The 16714-nt window shown below is 36.5% G+C and overlaps 1 protein-coding gene across 1 annotated transcript; it reads left to right on the top strand.

Moving 5' to 3' along the window:
- Window positions 1-761: 761 nt before the first annotated feature.
- On the top strand, window positions 762-5287 carry LOC140237858 (uncharacterized). Its single transcript, XM_072317790.1, has 3 exons — window positions 762-819; window positions 4269-4556; window positions 5271-5287. Exons 1-3 carry the CDS (start codon window positions 762-764, stop codon window positions 5285-5287), a joined length of 363 nt encoding a protein of 120 aa, XP_072173891.1.
- Window positions 5288-16714: the final 11427 nt, after the last annotated feature.

Below are 16714 nucleotides of genomic sequence, written 5' to 3' on the forward strand. Positions count from 1 at the left end.
GTGAATAGAATGTGAGGAAAGGAAGTAACCGCATGGTTCCCTTTTATTCAGTTTATGTTTACTCGTCACGTACAGTGTGTTGACTGTAGTGAATGTAATATATTCTAAAATGAATAATGTTGTAAATGATGTCAATTGTTATTTTTTAAATAGTGATGAATGATTTGAAAATTGTAAATACTTTCTTTTTTAATCAAATATGTATTGTGTGAACGAATGTTGCAATTCAGCCTTTTGGCTGCGAGAACATTTTATCTAATAAACCATACCATACCATACCATACCATACCATACCATACCATACCATACTGGCGTGTACTCGTAGTTTATGTTCTTCTGCTTATGCCCTCACAAATACAAAAAAAAAAAAGAAAAAGAGAGAGAGAAAATTAACCTATAGCCCGATATCAAAGGGAAGTGCGCCACATCATTCTGAGCGTGTACGATATTACTGTCATATCAGACGCGAGCGTTATCCACTGTCATCTGGAACGTATCTTTCATGCCGATGTAAAAATCTGCTACATAGTTTAATACACATTTGAATATCGCTGCGCCCAGTGGCATGTAGTCGTGAATGATTTCCAGCCCTGCCTCATTTCAGTGGACTACTCAACTTGTGTAACTTCGTCGAAGCGAGAGAACCTTCTAGTGGAGAAGAGACACATGACCGTTGTACCTCCTCCGTGTCTTCACACAACTATTTCATAAACACAGGATCAAACTTTTGACTATAACGATTGTTGGAGTTGACGCAGATCATGTCTAAGGAACTACTTTTCAACATGCTTCTGTTGATGCACCTGCTAAAGCACGCAGGTAGGCTGCTATTTTTTTTTTTCATTCTTTTCCTAATTGCCATGCTGTATATATATATATAACGAAGAATCAAGAAATAAACTAATAATGCATTATTTCTCCAATAAGAATGAGTTTATTGAGCAACTCAAATTTTCGATGGCCTCCACCTTCTTCAGGAGTTCGACTCCTGAAGAAGGTGGAGGCCAACTCAAATTTGAGTTGCTCAATAAACTCATTCTAATTGGCAAAATAATGCATTACTAGTTTATTTCTTGATTCTTCGTTATATTGGAGCCAATACGTGAATTCGCAACATATATATATATATATAATACAATAGCCCATGTATACATTCATCCGTTTGCTTTTGGTTGCTTTTTGTGTCCAACCTCTGATTTCGATTTCGTTTGTGTGTGTGTGTGTGTGTGTGTGTGTGTGTGTGTGTGTGTTGCATTTTGTGTGATGAGGAGTTACTGCAACGGTGAGGTGTCACACACTCGATCCCTTTGAAGTCTTACAATAATTGTACTATCACGTGACTTCATGTCATCAGAGGATATGATAATATTAGGTAATAATGTCTTGCGGTGCCAAGATCTTCCATACACAGAAAATGGCACCATGGAATATTGCCACTTCTGCCATAAATCGTCGGCTACTGTATGTCGACTAAATGCACGAAAAATAAGCTGATGGGTTTTCAACTCATATAGGTAAAGATAGATAAGTTCTGAGTGGTATTTTGAAGCTTAAGTGTCTAAATTTCCACGAAAGATGTTTCCTTGAATTTTACATGAGCAAGGGAGACTTTTAATAAAACAGGTAATTAGTTTTGAATTAAAAAAAATGTGCAACCAGATTCCTATGCCTTTATTTTATAGAAAATCATCCATGTTTTTCTTTATTTCTGTCGGATGATTGTTTTCATCATTTCTTATCGATCTTTATGCACAGTAAGTTTTGCTGGTGCTGAACATGTTGTTGGTTAAATATGATTTCGATCATCCCTATTCGATCAATGACATGCAAAGCTAAAAATATATCTCAATTAAAATGATACTAGGTTTTTAAGTATCCATCTTTCACTGAAAGCGATATCCATCCGTATCACTGAAGTTCATTTTGGATTCGAACGATTTTTTATCACTGCTTACATACTCATGTCTTATACCCTTGGACAAGTTTATACGAAACGTTGCGCTTGCCTGTGATACGACCGATATATCTGTGATTTTGTTCATCTATTTCGAAACATAGAAAATTACGTAAGACTTGTTGATAAGTCAGAGATGACGAGCTCGCTTAAGAAAAAAATTGGACTTCAGTACGTAACACATATCAATGTCCGTTAGGGTTTCTTTGAAATGAGAGCATGAACTTTTTTTTTTTCAGTACTTATCTCTCGCAACATTTAGCAAAATATTTTTGTTTTCTCGAGACTTTTTGAAGGCATTGAAATGCCTTTGTTTTACATAACCGAATATGCAGTGCCCATCGTGTTACCTTTGTTCTGCTCTCGAAATGTTGACGTAGGCCGGGGTAGTAGACCAGTCAAACACTTAAAAAAAAAAGGCTTTAGAAAAAAGATTCGACGGCATTTTTTTTGTAAAGCTCGGCTCTCATGCTGAAAGTCTTGCAAAAATACTGTCCCGGGGCAGGTCGGCTATCAGTGATGATCCCGAAGCGTGTGCTAAGGAGTTCCTGGTAGTTCGAGCAGTCCGACGCGCTCAGGCCTCGCGTCGCCCTTTTATTCTCTGCGTTTGGAGTGGCCATGAAACGATTCTGCTTTCTTAGTTTGTTTTGTCTTGTTTTGTTTGATTTGATTTGTTTTGAACTTGTTTGATTTTGTTTGTGAGTTTGTTTGTTTGTCTGTTTGTTTCTTTGTTCGTTTTTTTTTAACTTTTAGTCGCAAATCAATCAATATGAATATGTACGTTTTACGTGTCTTAGAATCCCTGTTTTCCAAATATGCACGACTGCATCTTCCACGGAGTGCTACCACCACCCCCCCCCGAAAAAAAAAAATCAAGAGCAGATCCCCCCCCCCCAAAAAAAATGGACTTTTAAAGACAAGCACAGTATTTCATCGTATGTGGTCCTTATTCAGCAAAGAATATACATATCTCCAACATACAAGCCCCTTCCCTTGAATTCCCTTCTTCAGTGCTTATGAAAAAAAAAGGTAATCCAACTTTGGAGGGCTACTGGATTATTGTGAGCTATGGAGAGCTCAATATTGATTATGAGGAAAGAGGAACTCTTCGTCTTTCCATTGATACCTAATTATGTTGACAGATGTCATGCATGACTGAGCACATGAATTCTAAAGACAACAATGACAAATTGCACTTTTTCCAAGTTTTCTTATTATTGTGAAGGAACAGCGAATGTCTCACTGCATGGATGAGATCTGTCATTGAAAGTGGCCAAATAGGACAGTCTGCCTACGAATGCATGGATAATGGATAACATAATTAGAATTCAAAGGAAAGAGGAAGAGTTCCCTTTCCTTTCAACCAATATTTCTCTCTCCATAGCTGACAATTATAAAATAGTAGCCATCCAAAGTTGAATTACTTTTTTTTTTTATACGTACTGTGTTATATCGTTATTTCTTTTCTGTAAAAATGATAGAAGAATAGGAGAGGATATATGTAATATAAAACATTCAATGAATGCTATAAAATGGAACAAGATGATGGTATCGGGCGGAAAACAATTCTGTTCAGGAGGTAAAGTTGCAGGCAGTAGTGATCATAATTATTAATCGTCATGTAAGGTCATGTGACCAGTTTAAGGCATAATTTACCATTTGCAGATGAAACAAAAACCCAGCATTAGTGCTCTAAAATAGTTCTACAAAGAGAGTTAGGGATAGAAACAACCACTGTGAAAATTTTAATCTGTATAATCGATGTTAAGTATTGTTGAATACACAAAATGTGAACAATAGGTATAATTAAAAAAAAATCAGACTTATCCGTCTACAGTTATGGTCTATTGAGAAAAATACTGGTATATCCTTATATTTTAGGCTTTATTGCAAACATTTTATATGGTAGGATGTTTTGTAAATAGACCTATATGCATCAAATATGATATCTTGAAATTTTTTCAATCACTGCTCCCAAAGATAAACATTAATAAAATTAATCGCTGCCCTTAATGCCTGCGCGACGCCTCGATCGACCGTCCTAACAGTTGTTCAGTCGAAAGACGAAATATTCCAGTGTCTGTTCTTTTCTTCAGCTTTTTTTATGTGTGTGTATATATATATATATATATATATATATATATATATATATATATATATATGTATATATATATATATATATATATATATATATATATATATGTGTGTGCGTGTGTGTGTGTGTGTGTGTGTGTGTGTGTGTGTGTATGTGTATGTCCACATGATGTTCTTCCTGAGTAACTGGTGATATTATTTTCAATTTTGGTTTATTTAGACGCCGCAAGTGGTGTGTGTCCTGATGGATGGGAAAGCATAGGCAAGGGATGTTACAAGTATGGTTCCAGCTCCTACGTGGATTATGACGCAGCCGTGGCAGCCTGTAGTGATATTGGGGGTTACCCGTGGGTGATGAACGACAACGAGGAGGCATCAGCAGTTCTGCTGTCAGATTACGTTAGAGCCGGTAAGACGCAGTATGAATCCATCTGGATTGGCTGTACAGACAAAGAGGTAGAAGGAACCTTCAAGTGTGCAGATGGATCGCAATATCAAGGTGCTGACGGTAAGAAATAAAAAGAGTTTCTATAGGATTTGGGTATTGTATAAGCATGTAACACTTTTATATTTGAAAAAAGAAGAAGAATGTTACAGTTTCATTCCAGTGTGTGTTTATCACCAGACCTGATCGACAGTAATTGCAATAACAATTAGTAAGTGTATGGAAGATTTAATTTTGAAGACTGTATTGCATACTATGTGTCAATATAATATCTGCGAGATGACGTCAAGCAAACTTAAAGTGAAAATAATGTTTGAATTAACATTTGCGAGCTTATAGTATCATCATGAATTGAGTAAATTTATGTGTAATTTTAGGGGAAAGGTTTCATATGATCGATGTGAGTATGTATTGACACAAACAAGGTGTATTTTCTTTTACTGTCTTCTTACAGCGGAAAATCAATAGCATTTTGTATATGAAAAGCCTGTACTGTTATATAACAGCGGAAATAATGAGTTTTCAATCGACTGCGAATGTACATATAAATAGTTTAGGTGAACTTTAAAATGTTCTGTTTGGATTTTGTAGGCTAAACTTACTTTATTGTCAACGTTTTATCATTGATGGAAATGTTTGAACGTACACAGCAGTCAGACCATTTTTGGCTATAACAATTTGGGCATCAGACGTTGTGAGCGCTTATTGTGGCAGACTTCTGCATAACCTACCAGTCCATGTTTCTAGAGATGTCTCTTCTCATGCATTTTTGGACAGCTCCTGTCCCGAGCTAAATTAGCCCGCGCCCAGCAGTAAAAAATGCGTTCAGTAACTATATTGTGGCAGACCCGCGCTACTTTTACGATGACCCATTCACCCATTCAGGATAATGTGATGCCGTGTTAAAAACTGAATTTTTTTGCAACGCTTTTCTATAGGATAAAAAAAGGGTAAACTCTCGAGTCATTAAAGTACCACCTGTTCCCCTATAAGATGATCTTGTCAGGCATTAGTTTCGTCATCAACACCAAATCAAATGACTTACCACTACCATTGGTAGTTTAGCCTACATTGTTCACCAATGCAAACTTAAGCCGATGTTCATTCAAAGGGCATCGACCCGTTTTCACGATGGGGGGGGGGGGGGGGTGCAAATCTTGGAATGGAAGATCTGTGCGTGGGAGCGGGGAGAATTGCGGTTTTGGTGGAATATCTGGCAATTTTTATCAGACATGAAATTGTCAGAAAAGTGTAGTACGTCTTTCATCAATGTAGGGAGACCAAAAGGGGGAACGATATGGGAGTAGGCATCCCCCTATACCCCTCCCAAACGAGAGAGCTAGCTTATACTTCTTAATGGATGAAATTCAACGATCTGGTGCACCTGGCATTTGTGATGCAGTGTAGCCATAATTTGTGAAGGCTAATATTATAGCATGGGGGTGTGGAGGGAATGTCCCCGACCCCTCCCATACGAGGGAGCTTTTGCATTGTAAGGATGGAATTGAATGTACCTCGCATACATAATACGAAGGAGTGGATATTATGTATTTTGTCAACTGAAAGAAGTGTTCCATAAATCTATGGATCTGTAGATCCCCTCCCACATGAGAAGATCTGGCGCGCACTTTTCTATGAAATATTCGGATGTTTGTCAATTACCAAAGTTAAAAGGACAAGTTCAACTTGTACACGAGGATTGAAAATGTAGCAATGTCAGTAAAACACACCAGTGATTAGAGGAAAAAACGACCATCTTTTCATGCGCTGTGAATTTTTAAAGTTTCGGTTTTGAAAACGATATGGGAGTAGGCATCCCCCTATACCCCTCCCAAACGAGAGAGCTAGCTTATACTTCTTAATGGATGAAATTCAACGATGTTGCCATAATTTGTGAAGGCTAATATTATAGCATGGGGGTGTGGAGGGAACGTCCCCGACCCCTCCCATACGAGGGAGCTTTTGCATTCTAAGGATGGAATTGAATGTACCTCGCATACATGATACAAAGGAGTGGATATTATGTATTTTGTCAACTGAAAGAAGTGTTCCATAAATCTATGGATCTGTGAAAGAAGATATCCCCTCCCACATGAGAAGATCTGGTGCGCACTTTTCGATGAAATATTGGGATATTTGTCAATTACCAAAGTTAAAAGGACAAGTTCACCTTGTACACGAGGATTGAAAATGTAGCAATGTCAGTAAAACACACCAGTGATTAGAGGAAAAAACGACCATCTTTTCATGCGCTGTGAATTTTTAAAGTTTCGGTACCCGCATCGCAGCATGAGAAGACTACTGCAGCTTGTGATGTCACATGTTTAGAATGATATAATGAAAATATACAGAAAATTCAACATAGTTTTACTTTTCTCACGTATTTAAGACTTGGCCTTTTCAGAAGGACAGGAAATGATAATAACATTAACATGCGTCCGTAACAAGTCGAGGGAATGCGTACTTAAAAAAAATAGAATTCTCCGTATATTTTTCCGTATATCGTTCTCTGCATGTGACAGCATGAACTGCAGTGGTCTTCTGCTCCAGCAGTGACTGTACAGAAACTTTGAAAAATTCATAATTTTTGAACAGATTGTCTGATTTTCCTCAAATTTTCACCAATGTGTTCTACTGATATTGCTGCGTTCACTCAATCCACATGTCCTATAATAAGTATATGGAAGGGGACATTACGGAAGGTGTACGGAAGGGGACATTATGAGAGCTGGTATCCCCTCCTATGCCAGGGACATTTCGCAGTTTTAAAATTGAATTTCTCGGATGCTCTCTGCGCGTAAAATATTTGGACAGTTTTTTATCAAAAAACAAAAATGAAAATTTTCCCCATAACAGGAATTATATTTGGGAGCAATATTATAATGTTTGCCCCCTTGTCCCCCAAGATACGATAGAGCTTTAGCATTTTTAAAGTTGAAAGGAAAAATTTCGTAAACACATTTTTAATGGAATTTGGGTAATTGTCAATCCCAAAAGTGTATAAAATCTATAAATGGAAGGGAACCAAGAGAGAAAATGGGTGACTGAAATGGAATATCCCCTCCAACGTGAGGGAAAATTTGCATTTTTAGAAATGAAGTGACAGAGTCGTTTCACTCTTTGGGTGATAATGATAATGATAATAAACATTTCTACTTCAAATTCGTGAAATTCTTCCGTCGAAACGTTTTCATTGCAACTTTATGTCGATATAGGGCAATTTGTCAATCAGTTGCAATATTTCTAATGCACACTTTCTGACAATTTGTCACCCAAGGCGCTACGATGATATATAATTGCTCAACGACATTAGATCAAAATATAATTTAAAAAGATAAGTAAGTTAGATAAACTAAGAAAAGTAGCAGAACCACACAAGTAGGCTACAATGTAATGAGGATGTCCCGTACTCCTTTGTAAACATCAGGTTGACTAAAAAGTCTTGATGTTATTTATGTTCCTACTCGATGTTCCCCATACTACCAGGCAGTCTTTTCCGCATGTCTGGTGGTACATAGGTAAAAGCATGTCCTCCATGATATGATGGGTTGTTCGGCTTCGAGGGGGCAAACACAGAGAGTTGATGACGATGATTTCGATGGATATTAACATTTGTTCTGCCTCATCACAAGAAAGTCCCTGATAAACGTAGGTGCTGCATTATGGAGCTTCATGGACCAGTGTCAGAATCTTGTAGGCCTATTCGACTCTTCTTGACACAGGGAGCCATTAGAGTTCCTTTAAAATAGGCATGATAATGATCGTAATATATTCCAACACCTTTCAGGACTCGTGCAGCATTATTCACGTATCCTCTGACGTCGTGCGATCGCAGAATGTTATAGATTAAATATTTGGACAGTTTTCTATCAAAAAAAAAGGGGGGGGGGGGAGGGAGAAAAATTTCCACATCTACGTAATTGTTGTTGGAGGGGGGGGGGGGATGAGAGAGCAAAATGGTATGTTTGCCCACTCAATTTTTTCATTGCCCCCCTCCATCGATGCCCCTGCTGCATTCTGTATATACATTGTATTACAAAAAAAGTGATGATGTATATACGCGTAGTACAACAGATATACTGTGCAAATTCTGCAGTGAATATATACACTTTTTTTTTCACCCGTCTTTTGAATTCCCCACGTAGGTAAATTCTGCACAAAGTAATGCTTTAGCTGAAAAAAAGAAGAAGAAGAAGACACAAACCCACACAAAAGAACACGGCAATAATTTCCGATTAAAGGTGCGCTCCGTGATACGTATGTCCCTCCTGTAAACTTCGGAGTAGGGGTGTGAGGGCCAATCACGTGTTTGACATAATGGCTCATTTATATCGTAACAACATAGAATATCATTATACAGATGTAGGCAGAGGTTTCCGAAACAACGGAACATTTTGTGTTTAAAAAAAAAAGATAAAGAGAATTGAGTGCACCAGGTGGGTTGGGGAGGATGGCCTGAGGGCCTAAGTCATTTAGTTGGCTCTTTCCAGACCCGGGCTACCCAACCTGGTGCCCCCTTACCACTCCAATGTTCAATTTTCTGATTTCGAAAAATGTATTTGTGATTGAAAGCCGAATAAATAATAATAATAATAATAACAACTGAAAAAAATCAAATCAATATTTTGAAATGTAACAGGTATACGCATGACAAGGACTGGTAGTAAATACATAGACGACAAATAAAAAGAAATGTGTGTGTGTGTGTGTGTGTGTGTGTGTGTGTGTTTGTGTGTGTGTGTGTGTATGTGTGTGTCCTCTGTTGTATGCATGTTCCCTGTGCTGTCTATACCAGTGGTGATTGTAGTATGATAATCCATGTTTAATCTTAATTCTCTCATTGACGGTTGACTGGAATGGAGGATGGAGCCACGACACAAGTCGAAACTGTATTACCAGGTCTCCTGTTTTCCCTTCGCAAGCTTCAACTAACATTGACTGTACTCCTAACCCTACGTTCACCTACGCTGTCTGTGAAAGTAAGTGCAGAACTGATCGATGACCTTCATTAGTCAATGTACGACCCCCCCCCAAAAAAAAAAAAAAAAAAAAAACCTTGCAAATAAAATCACACCTTTCTCATGAATCCTAACACTACAACACATTCTTTATGCAAAATGCATTGATATTACGGGGGGGGGGGGCTCCTGTCACAAATGTATATGTCTTTGACCCATTTGTGTTTATGATACTCCCTTTGTATACTAAGTATGTATTATGTATGTTTTTAAGACACACTGGAAGTGTGAATCAAAAGGACTTTGTAGGGTTTTTAAATTTGTCTTCAATTTCCGATGTATTACTGTCACTTTATACCATACGTATATTTCTGCCCGTACATGGTAACATTTTTTTGTGTGTACCTTATTGATAATGGTTAGAGGGGAATGCATATCTCAAGCTCTGCTTTCTAGCTCCCCGCCCCCCTCCATTTCCAACATTTTCAACATTTTCAACGTTATGTGCATGGTAAATATCTGATATCTAGACATCTGAATTTACTATGTTAATATTTTAGAATTTCGATGTGTAGAATATTTATGTTGCTTTTTTAAATAATATGATTTATAGGGCCTACACTTATATTTTGTGTTAAAATGAAAAAAAGATAGATAATGAAATGAAATGAAGTTGATACATATATGGTAAAGCACAGATTAATTGTCATAATTTTGTGGCCAAGTGTTCTTTGTTGAAAGTTCTTAGAAATGAGGTCATGCACATAGACATTACAAACAATACATTTTGTATAAGGGCGGTGAGTTGGCTCAGTGGGTAGCGCGTCTGCCTCACGATCCTAAGGACCCTGGTTCGAACCCGAGTACAGCTTATGGACTGGGCAATTTTGTGTGTAATCATACCGTCCCCTCTAGCAAGAGGCAAAATTAATACTCTGTCCCTCGGATAGGACATAAAATGGAGATCCCGTGTATGAGAGAGTCACAACTCATGCACGTGAAAGATCCCGCTTCATTCATTCATGACAAAGAACAGGGTGTTTAACCCGGTGAAGTGGTCCTACCTCACATCCAACTGGACCCCACAGCGTAGCTGAATACGGGCTATCCAGCCATCTTCTCAGATAGAAATGAACAAACAAACAAACAAATAAACACAAAACAAACAAATAGACAATAAGTCAGGGTGTGTGGAAGGTTCTGGAATCTAGAGATTAGAGATCCTTACAGAATGTTCAAGAGTGGTTGTAAAACAAAAACAAACACAAAAATCGTATATAAGCCACAGACATTAATACCGTGATCACGTAAAAGGAAGTGTAGATGTCAGTCCTCCAAGACCTTTGCTCTGACAGTAACGTCACATCCGGCTCTGAAGCGACTTATCATATAGTTAGTTCCATATAAGCCAGTTCGCAGTTCCATTTTGCGCATGGGCAGAAAAAAATGGTCATTTGTATCCACAGACATGTTGGCTTTTAAATTCACTGAGACAAGCATCGATGATCACTTCTGTTTTTGTTTGTTTGTTTTTTTACTACAATGTATAATTACTATAATGTCCTCCTCAATTGTTTTACATTCTCTTCGATACATAATGTTCTGTTTACTTTATTCTCTGTTGTCAAAAGAAGTGTAACTTATATGTTTTGTCGAAAAATGAAATAAACTTTGAATTGAAAAAAATTGAATTGATATAATGATTATTACTGTAATCCCTGTGATTGCTGCTTGCCAGCACATCCACCTGACAGCAAAAAATGGTATTTGGCATTATCAATAGAAAGAGATTGTTTTACATTCGATGCAAAATAATGAAATGGATGCTTTCCCAAGTGTTAATTGACGGAGCATTCTGGTCATCTGGTCTACGCAAATCCATTCTTTGTTTGAACAGAATTGATGAATCCATTTGTTACGTAGAGCTCATGCATAATTATGTCGATCTGAAAACGAGTGAAGTGCCCCTAACCGACTGAGAAAAAGTCTGTATCGGTCTTGTAATATAGAAGAAAATAAATCATATTAGTTAAAGCGAGGGGACTCTGAAACTTCATATAAAAACTCCATCATGTATCATTGATTGCACGCCTTGTTATAGATGCTCTTGTGGAAAACATTTATAGGGTACAGAAAAGCGGAAAAAATTGCTTGTTAAAAGAAAGATAATAATCACTTAACTTCCTGTGAGTAAAGTGAAAAAACCATGGTCTAAATGTTTAATTTTGATGCACAAAATTGAATTAAACAAAATATTTCTTTTCCTCATTTCTATAACTTCCCCAGTTGAACCGATAGATATGCCTCCAGCCCGGATGAGATCCAGTCTTTATTCGTTGGTGAAGGACGAGTCTGGTGTACCAGTAAAGGATAAATGCTTACGAGGAAGCGTGGTGGCGACCATTACTGTGAAGAGCGGGATTCAGTGCGCCGGAGAATGCTTAAAGAATACCGAATGTTCATCTTTCAACTACAAAGCGGATGTATGCGAGTTGAACAGAGGTACGAAAGACGATGGCCCTGGAAATTTCGAGGTTGACCCAGGATGTAGCTATTACGAGCCTGTGTATCAAAATGACGAATTGTAGCTTCTACTTTTCATTAATATAGCTGCTCGAATTTATTGCTGACATTGATGTGTGTTCATTGAGGTGAGAGTTTGGATATAATGATAGAAAATTTCGATTTTTAGACACGCCCTGACAATGCTTTTTTTTTTTCTTTCGAGAGATAATCTGCAAAAAAATATCTCAGACATCAATGTCAGGCTGCAACCTGCGAGACTGCGATTTTATCTCCAATTTACCTATTGTTTATTTCTATGCCGTATTCCTGGGGTTTTAATTAGATGAATATTCTAAGACTTGTTCATATTGTATACATATCTGTACATAATTATTATATACAATATACATGCATATTCATCTCTCCTTTCTCGTTTTCATTTGTATATTTATCAACTTTCATGATAATATCTAATTCACATGTCATAATTATGAACTCGCTCTAGTTATGTCCTTCTGCGCTTCAGAATAAGTCACAAAATCAAATGCTGTATCTAGTATATATGTCTAATTGTCTCGTTTCATTATTACTACAATTTTCACTACTCACGAGGGGACTGCATTCTACAAGCTTGGCTTTTTAGCAGTCCCCTCCATTTCCGACCTTTTCTTTGTTATAAAGAGATTCAGTCACATTTTGTCCATGTATTTCTTCAACTAAAGTATGTTTATTGTTTCATGTAAACAAATGACGTGTATTTAAATTTCATTTGGATATGCAAAAGTTACATTGTACTTAATTTGTCTATATACAATTGCCATGTATGCTTTGGCCGGAAATGAAATGAAAATGAAATGAAATGAAATGAAATGAAATGAATGAAATATTATTAGGAATAATTATAATCATATCCAATTTCTGTATTCAACATGCAAACACTACAGTAGCATACTTCGCCATATTTGTCTTTCTCTCTTTCTGTCTGATTAGATACGAAACGTGTATACATATTGCGTTGATGATTATGCCTTAAATATATATATATATATATATATATATATATATATATATATATATATATATATATATAAAATCTGTCATGATATTGATGATACCGGTACATTTCATTTTCTGTATTCAGTGTGAGACTGGTCATCACACCATCAGTGCACGCATTCGCATAATACTGTACTTAACCGATGGTTAAGCAGGTTACTTGATTGTCACAGATATTGATAAGAATTACATGAAATATTGTCAGAATGATGAATGAAAACGTTTTGAGTACATAATTACGATGAATACGAGTATTTGAAACGTAGGACTGCACGACACACACGCGCACACACTAACACATACAACTAATATGACTATATCTACGTAGATGTAACTGTATATTGCATTTGCCTATTTCATTTGTCATTGAAGGTGTTCATAATCTAATATGTATGTAAATTCCTACGAGAAAAAAAAAAACGCGCTTGGATTTTCATTGCCTAAATGGGAGTTCGCCTAAAACATATGATTATAACGAGGATTCAAATGCAATACTATTACTAAAACGAATCAATGGATTTTATAGAAATTCGGAGAATCCATCGCAAAGTTATGAATTTATGAAGTTTTGGTTATATCGATGTACTGTTGTCGCTGGACTGGATTGTTTTGACTGAGGAGAATTCCACACATTTTTTTCGTTGTTAAAAACACTCTTTACTGCAATCTAACTCCTTTGGGAGAATGCTATTACCCTTAATATTTGTCATAAACTAGTTGAAGTTTAAAAAGAATAAGTTGAAATTCTCTCGTACTCTCGTGACATCACGGATTATGAGTTTTATCTGGCGATTTACCCCAGCGAAACTTCAATTTTGCGAACTCAACATTTTGGAAACATTGCTTTTATTTTCTCAAGTATTTCTCAAGCGACGTTTTCTATATTAATTTATCTGCATGAAAGAAATCTGATAAAACATACATGTTTTGGGGGATCCTCTCTGAAAGTTTCTGTCACACTGTAAAATTTTCTAAGTATACAAAGTTATCAAGGATATATAATTCCTTACTTTTGGGGTGGATGCTCGGGATGTTTGGCTTAAATTTTATTCAATATTTGTCTTACATAATTCATATAAATACGATAAGACTCATAAGAAATAAAAGTCACATTTACATAGCTACATAAAAGGCATGCTGTGTAGCTACACTAGCTACATATACATAATAGATGAATCGACGGCTAATGCAAATGAGTCGTCAAGAAGCGTAATTTAGCTGCTGTCAAATGTTCCAATGATCATGCTTATATTTTCGACGTCTGTGTGCATGAATTTGTACAGTTGAGAGTCGCTCATGATTAAATCGTATAGAGCCCGAGACAGGTAATTAATGGCGATTGAATTCAGATCTAGAGACATGGCATAGAGAGAGTTCTTACTTCTGTATAAAATGCAAAGTTAATTCATTTCATCTGTGTAAGTGCACCCCCTCATTAATTGAATTGGATGCCTTGGCAACGAATGAGAATTCGGAAAGTGTGCAGTTCTTTTTTTAATGTATTTCCATGAAACTTATTCGCGTATAAGAGAAGATTAATGATTCCTTAGTCTGTAATAAATTATTCATGAAATTTATTTATTCTTTATCTAGCCACGTTTTTTTCATCAAAAAGGTGTATGTGCGTCTCTGGCGTGTAATTCGGAAAATGAAGAGGAAGGGGAGGAGTGAGTAGATCACGAAGATAACGCACGCATCAGACGTACCGACTCCATTTGCGGCGATTGGATTTATTGCACGTTATCACTCGGTACAATTCACATAAATATTTCAACATTCACCATCACTTAAACTGTACAGGTACTTTTTTTTTTGCACTATAAAAATACTCACATTTTTGCACATCACCGTTTAATGCCACAAAAACGTACAAGCCTGTATTGTATACGCAAGGACAAAAACTAACGCGCATGGACGTTGGACAGAGGTAAGGACTTCACTCCAGGGAAATTTTCTGTAATTGTTTGAGCCAATGTGCCCGAACTTTGCACATGTCTTCAAAGGGCAGTTAAAGTCGTTTCAAATTAACTTAAATCAGCAAAGTGAAATAATAAGCAGTGATGTTTAATGAAACCAAACATAACTAAACACATATTACAAACTTTACGTAGTTTTACGTAACATCCATAGAAATTCCTAGGGATGTACGTAAATCAGCAGGTTCATGATATTGATCGCAACTTGCGGCTCAATCTTAACTTGAATATGGACGACAAAGATATATTCTTACAACAAACTTTTATACAATAGATCTGGGTTAAGAGTCCTGAGGATATGGAGAAACAAGTATGGTTCAAACGTGTGATATTAGAGACTTTTACCAAACTGCCAAAGATACACTGTGATAAACAACACGCTGACTTAAAGGGATACTTGGTTGAGATGAGGATTCAGCTTCTAACTTTTTGCGAGATGCTTAGAAGCCACCTATGAAACGTTAAAGATCACTCAATTCTAAAAGGAATTCAAAGTTTAATTCATGAAAATAGGTTTTTAAATGGTTGAGATATCCAAAAAACCAAGTGAAACAAATCGATCCTATTAAAAGGTGGGTCCCACATTTTATTAGGATCACCTTGTTTTGGATATATCAGCCATTTCAAAACCATTTTTTTATCAAAGAAACTATGAATTTCTCTCAGACTTCTATGCTTTGTCACTTTCCATAAGAGATTTCTCATTATCTCACAAAAAGAGTTTTAAACCTGAAGCCCCATCTCAACCAAAACTATACCATCCCTTTAAGTTGAGATGGTATACGGTTTAAACTAATTTGCATACAGCCCATTTAATTCGTAACGTTGTTTCATAAGATTTTAACTTGCGCTTACAATAGCTTTCTTTTTTTAACTCAATTTCATATCACTTTTATTGATGTATGAATCAGCAGGAGAATGACTTAGACAACACCTAAAGGTTGTTCATTCCAGTATTATTGAACCGTGTGTCTTGGAACGAGCGCCGAAACTTGTGTCCCACTAAAATCGCTGACACTAAAAACAGTCCGACGAAAGTCCGAAATGATGTAAAGAAATCACACTTTCTCCACCAGCTTCGAAGTCCTGGGTCGGATCAAAATGTGTACATATTGATGTGTTGCAACTGGAAATAGTCAAGATTCAAGATTTTTGTTTAAACTAAGTGAGTGAGAAAAAAAAAAAGATATTTGAATGTTGTGAAATTGGCAACCCGTCGAAATCTTGTAGTGAGAAAAAAAAAAGGATTTAAATTTGACTGATCCAATATAATTATATCGAGATAAAGTCGTCTTATAATATTCTACAGGTAGAAAACGTACTAAACGTTGACAAAAACACGCGAAACACACAAATTCTTAAAGCGTACGGGGTATAATGAGTTTGTATTTTGCTTCTGGACGGCATAAGTAACAACTAAAACAAAACAATTTTTATTATTTAATATTAAGAACAACCGCCTAGCACAGCTTGGACCCGTTGTATGTGATCAAAAACAAAATAAATTCATTATCAGCCAACAACCGTATGTGCTTTGTATTAATTGAATCTGGTTGATAATGATATGGAATTCAGAATTACTAGAATTGTAAGCTACGGAGTTGTGTTCTGTTTTGTTTTTGTTGTTTCTGTAGTTGTTATTTTCACAAGAGTTTGCGAGTATAAGACGTATATCATGACGCATTTTACATCAATGATGACAGAACTCGATAGATTGCGGTGTTCA

Source organism: Diadema setosum, chromosome 14 (genome assembly GCF_964275005.1).
Source record: "Diadema setosum chromosome 14, eeDiaSeto1, whole genome shotgun sequence".
Classification (NCBI taxonomy): domain Eukaryota; kingdom Metazoa; phylum Echinodermata; class Echinoidea; order Diadematoida; family Diadematidae; genus Diadema; species Diadema setosum.